We start from the raw sequence: 15,626 nt of genomic DNA on the forward strand, positions 1-15,626 counted from the left end.
GACAGAACAATGAAGGTGGATATAAAGATATAAGGAAAAGAAGGGAAAGATAAAGAAAATAAATAGTATTAGAGGGGGAAAAAAGATGAGACACAACACTTATGTATTTATGGAATATGAATTCTATCAGGCTACGCGATATTTTTTTCTTGTTTTGTCTTTGTGCCTAGGTTTTGTTTAACCTTTCGTATGTAAAATTCGATATGGGGGTGGGTGAGTCTATGCTGTGATGAATATTTGATATTGTTGCTGTGTGTTTTTTTAATTTTTAAAATTTAATAAAAAATTAAAAAAAAACATTAAAAGGTGATATATTAAAACAGTTGGTTTACATACAGACAATTTAAAGAAAGATTCATCATGGACAGTAAAACCAGTGGTATATGAACAAATTTCAAAACTATATAATTTGATCTGGAAATTTGAATTAGAGGATGAAACTATTAAAAATTATATGATTAAATGGGCAAAAGACCTAAAAGAACCGATACAATTGGAACACTGGGAAAGATTATGGCAAACTAAAATAAAACATACACCGAGTGTAGCTCCAAGAGAAAATGTTTACATAGAATCATAGAATCGTAGAGTTGGGAGAGACCGCAAGGGCCATCCAGTCCAACCCCCTGCCATGCAGGAAATCACAATCAAAGCATCCCCGACAGATGGCCATCCAGCCTCTGCTTGAAGACCAAATCTTTAGATGGTATTTAACACCCTACAAACTATCCAAAATGTTTAATAAGAACAAAAACAAGTGTTGGAAATGTAAAACAGAGGTAGGGACTTACCTACATTGCTGGTGGAATTGTAAAAAAGCCAAAAAAATTTGGAAGAATATACATAATGAGATGAAAAACATCTTTAATTTTAAAGAACGTGCCGAACCCAAAATGCATCTTCTGAGTATAACAGATACTATTAAAAGTAGGGAAAGACAAATTACTTTTTTATTTGATTGTAGCGGCAAGAACCCTATACGCAAGCTATTGGAAATCAGAGATTATGCCTACAGTAGAAGAATGGAGACTTAAAGTGATGGACATGTGTGAGATGGACAAATTAACTATGTTGTTGAAAAAGGGTTCTTCAGATAAATTTTATAAGGAATGGGATCTTTGGATTATCTATCTGTCTGTCTGTCTATCTATCTATCTATCTATCTATCTATCTATCTATCGTCAGAGAAAAAGGGGGAATTACTGCTTTATTGAAAGATTAGAGGTAAGGATAGGTGCAGAAAATTTCTTAATAAATATGGATGTGTTCATAAATTATTTAAGTATGAAATAACTGGGACACGAATGTTTATATTTGATTCAAATGACTCTAATGGAAGAGGTTTTTCAGATTTTTGATAAGAGTTAGTGATTTAGAAAAATATGTTTCATGGGGGAAACTTAAAATCTTCTAGGAAGTCAATGTAGATTACTTAGAGTTATTCATAGCTTGGTTTATGTAGATGGAGGTATAGACTTCAAATTTGTAAGTGATGGATTAGAGATAATGGATTATGTTGTATATTTTGTATTGTTTTTAAATTCAAATAAAATATTTTTAAAAATCTAAAAAAAATGATCACATGTCTAGATCCGGCCAATGAAAATTGAGATAAAATATTGTAACCAAAAATGTCTTCTAAATACTGTGTAAAAAGACCTCAGACGGTGTCCCTCCTTGCCTGAGGCACCCCTTCTTGCGAGATTGTAATTAATAAATTGGAAATTGCTACTTCACTTGTTTTGTCCTGATTAATTTGATTTGGTACTTTGGTACTTAGAAAAAATCTATACCTCACACTCTTTTCTGCTGTAACTATTTAGAGGGAAGTATGGAAAAGGGAGACAGTTGTGCTACCTTGGGGAAACAATAATACAGTGTTAATTGCCTCCAAACTGTCTCCTGTTGTAGCGGGGACTCTAACCCCACCAGACCGGGAGGGGTCCTTGAGCTATCCGGCACAAAGAAGAAGTCAGGAGTCCGAGATGGTCCAGGTTAAAAACGCTTTATTACTGCGCAGGGTGACAGCACGCCTGAATGGCGATACCAAGACTGCCGCAACCTCCCTTGTTTGAGTTGCATACTTATACATTTTCTCTGTCTATCTGTGCCTTAGCATAAGCCAATTACAGAAGCAGAATAGCCAATTCCTAATTTGGGTTATACTTCCTACCTAGTCATGGGGTGATCAAGAATTGTTAAAAAAAGATTCAAAAGTTCATGAGCTAGTTTCAAAATTTGCTAGCGAGATAACCAGGTGTCTCTGCAGAAACTGCTAATTGTCAAAAATAGCTTTGTAGTTAAGCTACATGAAACTGATAGGGGAGGGGGAGAGCAAAGAGCAGAACTGCCAATAGTCTTGCTGTTCAAGTGAAACATTGCTGTTTAAGCAGAGCTTGTCTACGTGGCATTTCTTGCCTTTGTTCCTATTTCTTAACATGAGCGTAGCCATTTTATTTTTATAAACTTCAAACCTCTCACTGTTTCAAACAGCATAAACAGACATGGCAATAGATCTTTCATGGTAAAAATGCTGCTGCTCAGTGCCAGGTCAGTGAATGGTAAAACAACTGTCATTTGGGACTTGATCATCGAAATCACAGAATCATAGGAGATTATCGCACTGCGTTCTGACAACCTTCCGTATCATCACGTGATGAGAACATTCCTGGAACGGATATTACTGCATTAGCAAACTAGAACGTGATCAGAACGTGATCAGAACGGCATTTTACCGCACAGCGATTCCTTTTTCTTGAAACCGTTCCAAGAACATATTCCACCAAGGCCGCCTCCGTCTCCTGATTGGCTGAAAGAATGACAGGCAGGGAGGCATTGAAGCAGGCAGGCGAGCAACTGCAGTGAGGGAAGGGGTGTGTGTGAGAGAGAGAGGGGGGAAAGGAGGAGGGAGGGAAGGGAGGGAAGAAGGAGGGATCGGGAGGAAGGCAGGGAGAAAGAGAAATGGGGAGAGATGAGCCTTGCAAGTTACATCCCAAACCTCCTTTGCAAGGCTGGGAAGAAGGAGGAGCTCCATGCAGGTCTCTTCAAGCCGAAGAAAAGCAAGTTGCCAGGGAGGGGACTGGGCCAAGGGCAGAGCCCCGGCAGCCATAGCAGCTCTTTAAACTGGTTAGAAAAGAAGAGTCCTCTGCTGTCATCCCAATTCCCCATTTTGGTTGCTTGTCACCCTTTTGCCTCCTGTGTGTGTGCGTATGTAATGTGTGCCTTCATAGAATCGTAGAATCATAGAGTTGGAAGAGACCACAAGGGCCATCCAGTCCAACCCCATTCTGCCATGCAGGAAATCACAATCAAAGCATCCCCAACAGATGGCCATCCAGCCTCTGCTTAAAGACCTCCAAGGAAGGAGACTCCACTACACTCTGAGGAAAGAGTGTGTTCCACTGTCGAACAGCCCTTACTGTCAGGAAGTTCCTCCTAATGTTCAGGTGGAATCTCTTTTCCTGTAGCTTGCATCCATTGCTCCGGGTCCTAGTCTCTGGAGCAGCAGAAAACAAGCTTGCTCCCTCATCAATGTGACATCCCTTCAAATATTTAAACAGGGCTATAATATCACCTCTTAATCTTCTCTTCTCCAGGCTAAACATCCCCAGCTCCTTAAGTCGTTCCTTGTAGGGCATGGTCTCCAGACCTTTCACCATTTTAGTCGCCCTCCTTTGGACACGCTCCAGTTTCTCAATGTCCTTTTTGAATTATGGTTCCCAGAACTGGACACAATATTCCAGGTGGGGCCTGTGAGCTTCCCTCCCCGCTTTAATTCTTGTCTGGCTCTTTGCTATGGAATTCTGGGAGTTGTTTGCTTGCTTTTGTGTGTTGCTCCAAACAGAGGAGCTTTTGTGGGTTCCTTCCTGGAGGGAAGGAGGAGAAGGTCCTGGGCATCCCTGCCATCCCTGTTTCCTGCAGGCTGCCAGCACAGGAGCCCTGCTGGACATGACAGCAGAACCCCCCCCCCCCCCCCCGCAGCCAGACCCTCTCCCTCTTGCTCTCTGCTCTGGCCCCCCTGTTTCCCTCTCTCTTTCTCTCTATTTCCCTCCTTTCCTCTTCTCTCACTTGTCCCAACTTTCCTCCCTTCCCTCCCTCCTTCTTCCCCCCCCACACCTTCCCTCACTGCAGTCGCTCGCCTGCCTGCCTCCCTCCCTGCCTGTCATTCTTTCAGCCAATCAGGAGACGGAGGAATGAGAGAACGGATTTGAGAACGGATAAGAATACCGCACACACCTCTGTTGGAACGTTCTCATCACGTTTCAGCTCTCTGGGAACACCTTCAATCTGTACCCTCCTGGAACACATGTGGAACACATTTAAACGTTCTGAGAACCCGATTGGAACACATACGTGCGGTATACTCAAATGTGTTCCGTTCTCATCACGTGATGAGAACGGTCTCAGAACGCAGTGTGATAATCTCCATAGAGTTGGAAGAGATCTCCAAGAACCATCCAGTCCGACGCCTTTCTGTCATGCAAGAACCCACAATCAAAGCACCCCCGACAAATGGCCTCCAGCCTCTTTTTAAAAGCCTCCAAATAAAAGAGACTCCACCACCCTCTGAGGGAGTGTCTTCCACTGTCAAAAAGCTCTGACTGTCAAGGAGGTCTTTCTAATCTTTAGGGCAGTGGTTCCCAACCTTCCTAATGCCGTGACCCTTTAATACAGTTCCTCATGTTGTGGTGAACCCCAGCCATAAAATTATTGTTGTTGCGACTTCAGAACTCTGTGTTTTAGTCTGAACTTTATAGAGGTTCTCCAAAGTGCTTCCTTCAGCAATAGCACTCCCCACTCTCAGCTGCCATTTCCAGATTCCTTCTCTGTCTCTCTGTCTGTCTTTCTGGTGGATCTGCACTGTAGAGATAATCCAGTTTGACACCACTTTTAACTGCCTTTCTCCTTGCTATGGAATTTGTAGGATCTGTAGTTCGGTAAGATACTGTGGCAGGATACAAACCGCCGCTTTGCGGCGCTTCCCCGCCGCCGCCGTTTGCTCCGCGCGGGAGCTGCAGCAGTCAAACCGCGCAGCTCCCGCGTGGAGCAAAAAAGAAGCTCCATTTCGGAGCTTCTTCTTGCGGCGCCTCTATGACGTCGCGAGGCGCCTGGCGCGGACTCGCGACGTCATAGGCGCTGCGACACGTCTGGACGCTATGCGTCCAGTACGTAAAGATAGCGGCGCCCATGTGGAAGGGGCGCCGCCATCTTGTACGTATTGTATACGTACTAGGGTTAGGGGGGTGCGGAAGCACCGCCCCTTCCTAACCCTAGTACGTATACAATACGTACTATATGGCGGTATGTATCCCGCCTTAGTCTCTTCTCTGTCAGAGAGATCTTGGCCATATCAAACTACAATTTCCAGGACTCCATCGCATTGAGCCACGGCAGTTAAAGTAGTGTCAAACTGGATTATTTCTGCAGTCCAGAGATTTTGGCCCACAGGTTGCCACTTCTCTTTGGACTGCTGAGGTAAAATGGCTGAAGATTAGTTTACTAATTCCTTCTTTAGTCCCGCAGTCAGCCTAGTTCTGCCCAGAGAGGAGTAGGAATTAGTTCACTTGGCAGGGAATGAACTTTGTTGTTGGTGGGGTTGAGTGCCTTGAAGTCCTTTCCTGACTTAGGGCAACCCTGAGGTTTTCTTGCAAGATTTGTTGAGGGGGGGTTGCCATAGCTTTCCCCTGAGGCTGAGAGAGTGTGATTTGCCCAAGGTCCCCCAGTGGGTTTCCATGGCCAAGCAGGGATTTGAACCCCAATGCTCAATGCTTTTGAGAAGGCATTCAAAGTGTCCTTTCTGAGTTATGGTGACCCTAAGGCGCTCCCACCCCCCATGGCACCGGTCCCACTGGCCTCTTCCTTATATTGTCTCATATTACACAGAACTAGACTGTCCCAGGTCCAAAATGGTGGGGGACTCCCTCTGTGTTTTAGTCTGAACTTTATAGAGGCTCTCAGCGACAGGACTTCCCACTCTCAGCTGAGAAGGAGAAGGGGCTCTAAGTGCCTTCCATCAGAGGGCCTAAGACAGCGGATATTAAGGGAAATGGTGGCAATGGCCATTTTGAGCTTCCTCTCTGTCAACTGTCATTGGCAGCCGTTCCAGTTTTACCTCCCAGTCTAGCTATGGAAGTTCTGGTCACGCTTAGTTGGTCTTTATGGAATGTTCCAGAACCTTGTAAATAGAGGTCCTAGAAGGCCTCCCTTGAAGCAATCCTCTCCCTCAGAGGGTGGCCTGGCCCTTTTGGCCAGAAGTAAGTGAGTTTGTGCTCCAGAGTTTATTTTGGAACTCAGGGGGAGAATATATGGATCCGAATGGGAGAGGCAGGGAAATATAAATGAATTATATTATTATTATATTATTATTCCTCAACCTCTGAGCTGCTTCCCTGCTTTTTCTCTGCTCCACTGGGAAGCAGCATGGCAGAAGCAGGGGGAGAATGGGGAAGTCTTCAGACAGGGAACCCTGCAATGGCACCTTTCTGCTGGAGAAGGTTCAGAGGGCCAGAGGATGACCCCTTGCACCCCATCCAAAAACTACATCCATTTTCTATCTTGTAGGGAGGAGGGCAGGCAGACTCTCTCCATGGGGGGGTGAATGCAGAGGAAAAACAGGGCAGACCTACCTTCCCTTTCTGCCTGACGCCAAATGGGAGAAGATTCATCATCCCCATCTTCCGTTTCAATCTTCCTCCAGCCCTAGTCACAGGGCAATGCCACTCTGAATCCCACTGGACAGGAGGAATAAACCCCAAGACCCCTGACTTTGTCTACCAGGGGGGCTCTGAGGGGGCTCTTTTCCCAATGACCTCCAGATCCCACCCCCATTTTGAGAAAGACCCTCCAAGAAGGCAAGGAAGTCAACTCCCTTCTTTGCCCCCAAGGGACCAAGAAGAGTCTCCAGGGATGATCTGGGGAGGTGCAAAGCCAATGGGAAAGGGGCCCATGGGACATTATGGACCTTTGTTTAAAATGTAGATGTTTATTAGAGAAGGTAAGGTAAGGAAATAAACATAGATGTCATTTATGGTAAATGTCATACGTCAGTCACCTGTTGGGGGGGGAAAGCATGGAATGCTGGGAGTGAGTGGCTGGGTGTTTGAATGGAATTCTAGAAGGCTGTTGGGTTTGACTGTTGGTCAGTTAGGAATAACGGTTCCTTCTGGTTTTCTTGGTGAAGGGAAGGTGGGTGCCCAGAGGCAGCTGGGGAGAAGAAGGATGGGGAAGAGCCCCCTTTTGGAGTCAATGCTGGGGGTCTGAGGGATCTTCCATAGGGAGGGAGCATTGGGGGTGAAAGCAAGGAAGCCCCCTTCTCTCCCCCCAAGAGGCAAGGGGCTTCCGTGGCTGCAAGGCCTCATCTGGCCCTCTGGAGTCTTGAAAAGAGATAGCCATGGCTCTTGGGAAGGGGTCTCTGTCTGAACACGCAGGGCTCTTTTGGGGCAAAAGAAGCCCGGCTTTCATTAGTCAATCCACCTGTGCATTCTTTGTCTTTTTCTGCCCCCTTCCATTTTACTGACTGTCATAATCTTTTCCAAGGAATTCTGTCATCTCCCAATGTGTCCAAAGTAGAACAGCTTCAATTTGGTTATTTTGTCTTGTATGGAAACTTCAGGCTTGATATTCTCTCAGCAACTTTGAATTTATTTTATGGTGGTCCATGAAAGACTGTATAAATATGTGGAGATGTAAAACCCCTCCATTTGTTCTTTCTGCAGGAGTGCATCTCTCCAAGATGGTCCCCAAAAGAAGGAATAAAGGCGAAGCTCTGGAGGAAACCACGGGATTACGTTGAAGAAGGTGAATATTGACTCCCTCCTTTGCAATCCAGCCATCGGGAGGGGTCTCAGCATAGAATCCCCAACGGTTGATACCAAGGGCAGAAGGATTTCTTTTCCTTCAGAGGTCATCCTCCGTCCTTCATTGACTCAGTTGACCCTTGCTTCCGGCCATCTTGTCCTTGCTTCTGCTCCCAGGGAATCAGGGCCAGGGCTGGTGCTTCCTGCCATTGATGGTCCCTCAGTGTCTCCCTCAGAGACTGTCGGGAAGACCTTGTCTATGTCTATGTTAGCACTAAACCCAGGGATATGAGGCAGGGTAGGTCCACCATTTTGGAGGTGGGAGGCACCTGACTCAGGAAGCTGGTTTTGAGGAATCATGAAAGGAAGCAATTCCTAATGATTTCATTTGTGCTTCTCATATTTTTATTGTAAAGAATGGGAATAGAATTTTGTGGGGTTCTCTGACTTATGTGCTAAAAGTATTTGACCATAGACATTGGGCTCCAAAACCACTGCCGATTTGGGTGAGCCCTAGATTTCTACTGGTTGGTAATGTAGATTGTGAATACCCACATGGTACAATTTCCACATGCTAAACAAAACCTCCCTTCACATGAGAAATCTAGTTCATCAGAAATCCAGGTTTTAACTTCAGTTTTTCCACATGCACTATTCTCCAACATTCGCTGAGTTCAGTAAAAGAAATACTCAGTAATTATTAAATATTGAGACATACCACACTCTATCTGTATTCTGAGGGGCTCCCTTGCTCCTGCCTTGGACTTTGGCAGCATCCCAGACCTTGGAGCTGAGCCAACACCTCCCCCTCTCAGCCCTGGACTTGCTACTGAGTGTTTAGAAATGATGGGATTTTTATTAGTAGACTCCTTGATTATTTCAATTGTTTTAATGTTAAATCTTGGTATGTTAGAATTGTACTACGTAGATAAATGTGTGACAGTTTGGAGGTGTAGAATTTTATTTATTGTTAATGTGGTTTGTTTTAACTTATTGTATTTAGTTAAGGTAAAGGCTGATTAATTAGTGTATATTCATTAACATATCTCCTTTGTTTTGTTTATGTATTTTGTTAACTGCTTTGATCTATGGAAAAGCGGTATATAAATAAAATTATTATTATTATTATCATCAAATAATATTTGGGATGCAGCATGTGCTTTCTTCCCCTTTGGTTAGACCTCTCTGGATGAGGGCTTCTTTGTGTTGCAGGTTACTTTTAAAGATGTGGCGGTGTACTTCACCAAAGAGGAATGGCAACTGCTGGACCCGGAGCAGAGAGCATTGTATGAGGTGGTGATGATGGAGAACTATGGGAATGTGTCCTCCTTGGGTAAGAAAGTAGAATCCATGTCCCTTTCTATGCAGACTTGGCATCCTTCCTTTCATAAGACACTGTCATAGCACTATGATTCTAATTTAATTGTCAGAACAACATCTTAGGGAATCTTGTATTTTGTAGCCTAGTGAAGCACTAAAGCTCTCTAGTTGAGGATTATAAATATCCCTTTTTCAGCCTTTGCTATGGATTAATTTCTATATTTATTGTCCTTTCTATATTACCAGATGAGACTAAAAGTGTCTCTTTCTTGCCCCATACTCTCTCTCTCTATGTCTTTGTCTGTGAAAGACAGAATATGAAAAATAGAATGGCAGGGAAGAGATGCTGAAGGTGAAATTCTGCAAGGAGCGCAGGGCTGGAGCAAAGTGAAGATAGTCTAGCTCTGTTTGGAGAGGAAGGGAACTCTGGGAAAGTCCATAAGAGAGCCAGAAGAGCTGCCTTGAGTATTGTGAGGCAGCAGCGAACCTGAATCAGTTTAACAACTGGTTAAGCAAACTGGTGCAAACAAGCCCAAGTCCTTATTTTCAGGCATTTTGAGAGGTTTGATTTTGCAATTATCTGATTTGAAGAAAGAGAGGGAAAGGGGACACAGAAACTCCTTCATCTCTTATGTTTCTTGTCCTAGTTGATATTGCTTAGCTCCATTGTAGATTCCAGGGGCCCCTCTTCTCTTAATGCTAAAATCAGTCTTATCTGCCTTTCTCTTTCTTCTTAGAAGAACTTGAGACACAACTGAGAATCGACACTGGCGAGAAACCTTACAAATGCCAGGAGTGTGGGAAAGGCTTTGCTCAAAAATCACACCTTGTGTTCCATCAGAGAAGCCACACAGGAGAGAAACCTCACAGATGCCAACACTGTGGGAAAGGCTTTGCTTACAAGTCAGCCCTTTTGGTCCATCAGAGAAGCCACACAGGAGAGAAACCATTCAAATGCCAGCAGTGTGGGAAAGGCTTTGCTCAAAATCCAGTCCTTGTGGTCCACCAGAGAAGCCACACAGGGGAAAAACCGTACAGCTTCCAGCAGTGTGGGAAAGGCTTTGTGTGCAATTCATCCCTTGTGCTCCATCAGAGAGGCCACACAGTAGAGAAACCATTCAAATGCCAGCAGTGTGGGAAAGGCTTTGTTCAAAAGTCACAACTAGTGTTTCACCTGAGAGGCCACACAGGGGAGAAACCTTACAGATGCCAGCAGTGTGGGAAAGTCTTTGCTTACAAGTCAGGCCTTGCTGTCCATCAGAGAACCCACACAGAGGAGAAACCTTACAAATGCCAGAAGTGTGGGAAAGGCTTTGCTCAAAAGTCATCCCTTGTGCTCCATCAGAGAGGCCACACAGGAGAGAAACCATTCAAATGCCAGCAGTGTGGGAAAGGCTTTGCTCAAAAGTCACAGCTTGTGTCCCATCAGAGAAGCCACACAGGAGAGAAACCTTACAGATGCCAGCAGTGTGGGAAAGGTTTTGCTTACAAGTCAGGCCTTGCTGTCCATCAGAGAAACCACACAGAGGAGAAACCTTACAAATGCCAGCAGTGTGGGAAAGGCTTTGCTCAAAAGTCAGCCCTTGTTGTCCATCAGAGAGGCCACACAGGAGAGAAACCATTCAAATGCCAGCAGTGTGGGAAAGGCTTTGCTCAAAAGTCACAGCTTGTGTCCCATCAGAGAAGCCACACAGGAGAGAAACCTTACAGATGCCAGCAATGTGGGAAAGGCTTTGCTTGCAATTCAGGCCTTGTGTTCCATCAGAGAGGCCACACAGGAGAGAAACCATTCAAATGCCAGCAGTGTGGGAAAGGCTTTGTTCAAAAGTCACAACTAGTGTTTCACCTGAGAGGCCACACAGGGGAGAAACCTTACAGATGCCAGCAGTGTGGGAAAGGTTTTGCTTACAAGTCAGGCCTTGCTGTCCATCAGAGAAACCACACAGAGGAGAAACCTTACAAATGCCAGCAGTGTGGGAATGGCTTTGCTCAAAAGTCAGCCCTTGTTGTCCATCAGAGAGGCCACACAGGAGAGAAACCATTCAAATGCCAGCAGTGTGGGAAAGGCTTTGCTCAAAAGTCACAGCTTGTGTCCCATCAGAGAAGCCACACAGGAGAGAAACCTTACAGATGCCAGCAATGTGGGAAAGGCTTTGCTTGCAATTCAGCCCTTGTTGTCCATCAGAGAGGCCACACAGGAGAGAAACCATTCAAATGCCAGCAGTGTGGGAAAGGGTTTGCTCAAAAGTCAGGCCTTGTGGTCCATGAGAGAAGCCACACAGGAGACAAACCTTACAAATGCCAGCAGTGTGGGAAAGGCTTTGCTTACAAGTCAGGCCTTGCTGTCCATCAGAGAAACCACACAGAGGAGAAACCTTACAAATGCCAGCAGTGTGGGAATGGCTTTGCTCAAAAGTCAGCCCTTGTTGTCCATCAGAGAGGCCACACAGGAGAGAAACCATTCAAATGCCAGCAGTGTGGGAAAGGCTTTGCTCAAAAGTCACAGCTTGTGTCCCATCAGAGAAGCCACACAGGAGAGAAACCTTACAGATGCCAGCAATGTGGGAAAGGCTTTGCTTGCAATTCAGCCCTTGTTGTCCATCAGAGAGGCCACACAGGAGAGAAACCATTCAAATGCCAGCAGTGTGGGAAAGGGTTTGCTCAAAAGTCAGGCCTTGTGGTCCATCAGAGAAGCCACACAGGAGAGAAACCTTACAAATGCCAGCAGTGTGGGAAAGGCTTTGCTTACAAGCCAAACCTTGTGATCCATCAGAGAGGCCACACAGGAGACAAACCTTACAGATGCCAGCAGTGTGGGAAAGGCTATGCTTGCAAGCCAGGCCTTGTGTTCCATCAGAGAGGCCACACAGGAGAGAAACCATTCAAATGCCAGGAGTGTGGCAAGTGTTTTACTTCAGTTGTCAGCCTTAGAAATCACCATAGGATTCATACAGGAGAGAAGCCATAGAAATACAAGTGCTGCAGGAAATTTCCTCTCAGTATTCACACTTTTTGAGGCATCATAAAATCCACACTAGAGAAAAAGTGTGGAAATGGGAGGAGTTGAAAATGCTTTTTTTGTTGAGGCAGCCTTCATACCTCTTTACTGTGTTTTCTTCAGCTTTAGTACAATTTTTTTACATTCTTTTTCTTCTACAAAGTATTAGGTTTTAAAGTATCTTGCCCTTACTGGAACATTAAATAAAACTTTGAATTATTTGGAGCATTCTGTATTCTTCATTGTCTATCTAGAATATCTGAAAGACAACATCAATTATGGAGCATCAGTATTAGTATCAGTGAGGTGCTGCTAGAATTCAAAAGTGGAAATTAGATTTCCATATCTCACAGGAACAACAACATTGATGTTAAAAAAATAATTTAAGAACCCAGGGTTGAAATACTTCTTCTGTATTATTCTGCAAGGTAGTACAAGAATTGATTTTTCTGACATAGAATACTAGCTGAAACATTAATTTAACATTGGATAAATATTTAATTAGTTCATTAATTTAACATTGTTAATCTCACTGCAAAGAGAAGCATCACCACGCAATGAAGCTTGTAACACAATTCAAAAATCTTGAAATCTATTAGTTTCATTCAATAATCAATTTGTGGGTGTTTTGGAGAACAGGAACTATGCCAAAAAGTAGAAAGGTATATTCTGACACTAACAAATTCCTATACAGTATAAGCCAGTATTATATTTTATATGCTATATGTCCTGCAGAATGCTGTTTTCAACCCTATTTTGGCACCATAAAGTGTTCCTCCTTACTAACTTGCCACAGTCGCAGTCTACCACAAGCTTACATATGTATAACACTACACTTAAAGCATGACCTTGTACCGGAAGGGAATAACTATATCTTTAAAACTTTTATCAATGAAAACATTTATAAACAATAGACTGTGCCCCATTCACCTGTCAGTCCTAACATTGCTAAGAGATTTGCCATTGTAATAGGGAGGAGAAGGAAATTGTCCCCAATGCTCAAATCCGCGTATAAGGAGGGCCGACTGTATATCTATATGTGTGTGTGTGTGTGTGTGTGTATATAAACACTCATACAGACAAATGTGTGTGTACACATAAAAATAGGCATCTCACTTTTGGCTGTACCACTATGTGTATGTGCATATATATATATATATATATATATATATATATATATATGTATTTATGTGTGTGCATATATATATACACACACACTCACACACACATATACAGATGGTGCATACCCCTTTCGTAAGTGGCTAAAGGCAGCAATTCTCGCGATATTACGCGCTAAACAGTGACCTCATTCTTCACCCCAGAAGTTAAAAATGTTGCCCCCGTTCAGAGCCCCACAGAGCATGCGCAAGGCTGCCGATGCGAATCGGCCAATACACATTGTATTGGGCTGGTGTGGTTATCCAATCTGCACTTGCCTCACTTTGCCTGAATACGCATTGGCCGATTCGCAAAACCCCGCATTGGCCGCCTAGGTGTGAATGAACAATGCCATATGACGCGAATATGAATCGGCAAAGCGTATTCAGAGAGCACGGGTGTGAATGAACGATGCGATATGACACGAATACGCATCGGCCAATACGAACTGACCCTACTTCTGTGCCCTGTGTGGTAAGGTCCATAGAGTCCTTTGTTCTGCTCCCTACATTTCTCTTGCAGTTTTCTAAGGGCAAATACCATATCTGTAGTTCTCCTATTAGCTCTAAAGCCGCATTGGCTTTCAGTGAGAAGTTCTTCTGCAATAGCAGCAACTAATCTGTTCAGGAATATCCTTGCAAGAATTTTTCCTGCGATGGAGGGCAGTGTTATACCTCGATATTTTGAGCAATTGGATTTTGCTCCTTTTTTCTTATACAGGGTGATGATGACTGCATCTTGGAGATCTGATGACAGTTCACCTTTTTCCCAGCAACTCACAAGGAGCTTGTGGAATTTAGCATGGAGTACATGACCTCCATGTTTCCAAGCTTCAGGTGGAATTCCATCAATCCCAGCTGCCTTGCTGTTTTTCATCTGCCGTATGGCCTTAAGGGTTTCTTCCAAAGTGGGAGCTATGTCCAATTAATTTTTCATGGGTTGTTGTGTCATATGTTGAATAGCTGAGTCTTGCACTACTCAGTTGGCACTAAAGAGGCTTTGGAAATGTTCATCCCATCGGTTCAGAATGGAAGCTTTATCTGTAATTAGTGTTTGACCATCTGTACTTTATAGGGAGCTTTAGACCTGATCTGTAAATCCAAACACTGCTTTAAGAGCTTTGTAAAATCCTTTGGAGTCACTCAGATCTGCACAATGTTGTGTCTTTTCTGCTAAATTGATCCACCACTTGTTCTGAATGTCTTGGAGTTTTTGTTGAAGTTCACTACATGCGAGGTGAAAGGCTGTTTTTCTTACATGGCAAGATGGCTGAGCGAGGTGTGCCTGGTGAGCAGTTCTCTTCTTTGCCAACAGCGACTGGATCTCTTGGTTGTTTTCATCAAACTATCTTGGTTTTTCTTCAGGGAGAACCCTAAGGATTCTTCCACAGACTGCAGGATGCTGTTTTTGATATGTTGCCAAAGCACTGTAGGGGAAGAATCTATAGGGTGGTCTTCAAGTTTTGTTTACAAATTTTCCTGGAAGTTGCCTCTCATAGCAGCTTGTTGAAAACTTGGAGTCTCCTCTTTAAGATGCCACCCCTCTTAGGTTTGAACTTAAAATGAAGATTCAGTTTGCATCTTACAAGGCAATGATCTGTTTGACATTCTGCACTGGGCATCACTCAAGTATGATGGACATGACAAATATTTCTCTGGCGCACTAGGATATAGTCAATGAGGTGCCAGTGTTTGGATCGGGGGTGCATCCAGGTTGTCTTCAAGCTATCTTTCTGCTGAAAGATAGTGTTTATAAGTCAGCTGCTGTTCTGCACAAAACCCTAGCAGGAGGCAACCATTATCATTACAGTTTCCAACACCATGCTTGACTAAAACACCTTTCCAGACTTCGAAGTTCTTTCCTACTCTGGCATTGAAGTCACCAAGAATAATGATTTTATCTTCTGCAGGGACTTTTTGTATGAGGTGGTGTAGGTCTGAGTAGAATTTGTCTTTCTCCACAGGGTCGGCTTGCATAGTTGGAGCATATATACTGAAGAGAACAACATGTGGGAGGCGTAAGGAGATGATACGATCAGAGTGACCTGTTGGCAGGGTTTCGAGTTTGGAGGCAATAAGGTTTTTAATCATAAAGCCTACACCTGAAAGACATGTTCAGTTTTGGGTTTGCCAGACCAATAGAGTGTGTAGCTGGTCATGTTCTTTAAGGCTGCCTTCCTCATGGAGATGAACTTCACTAAGAGCAGCAATGTCAATGTTAAGTCGTGACAGTTCATGGGCTATTAGAGCAGAACAACGCTCAGGACATCCACTATCTGCAGAATCTTGCATGGTTCTGATGTTCCAGCATGCAAGCGTCAGTCTATTTGCACCTTTGGAGGCCGTTGTATGCCT

At 44.0% G+C, this 15,626-nt stretch overlaps 1 protein-coding gene across 1 annotated transcript; it reads left to right on the plus strand.

The window, feature by feature from the left end:
• Positions 1–7,393: 7,393 nt before the first annotated feature.
• Positions 7,394–12,295, plus strand: LOC149315178 (uncharacterized). Its single transcript, XM_089522684.1, has 3 exons — positions 7,394–7,797; positions 9,009–9,129; positions 9,854–12,295. Exons 2-3 carry the CDS (start codon positions 9,096–9,098, stop codon positions 12,082–12,084), a joined length of 2,265 nt encoding a protein of 754 aa, XP_089378810.1. The 5' UTR covers positions 7,394–7,797; positions 9,009–9,095; the 3' UTR covers positions 12,085–12,295.
• Positions 12,296–15,626: the final 3,331 nt, after the last annotated feature.

Source organism: Sceloporus occidentalis, unplaced genomic scaffold, assembly GCF_023333645.1.
Source record: "Sceloporus occidentalis isolate IW3139 unplaced genomic scaffold, rSceOcc1.0.p SCAF_4, whole genome shotgun sequence".
In the NCBI taxonomy this organism is placed as follows: Eukaryota; Metazoa; Chordata; class Lepidosauria; order Squamata; family Phrynosomatidae; genus Sceloporus; species Sceloporus occidentalis.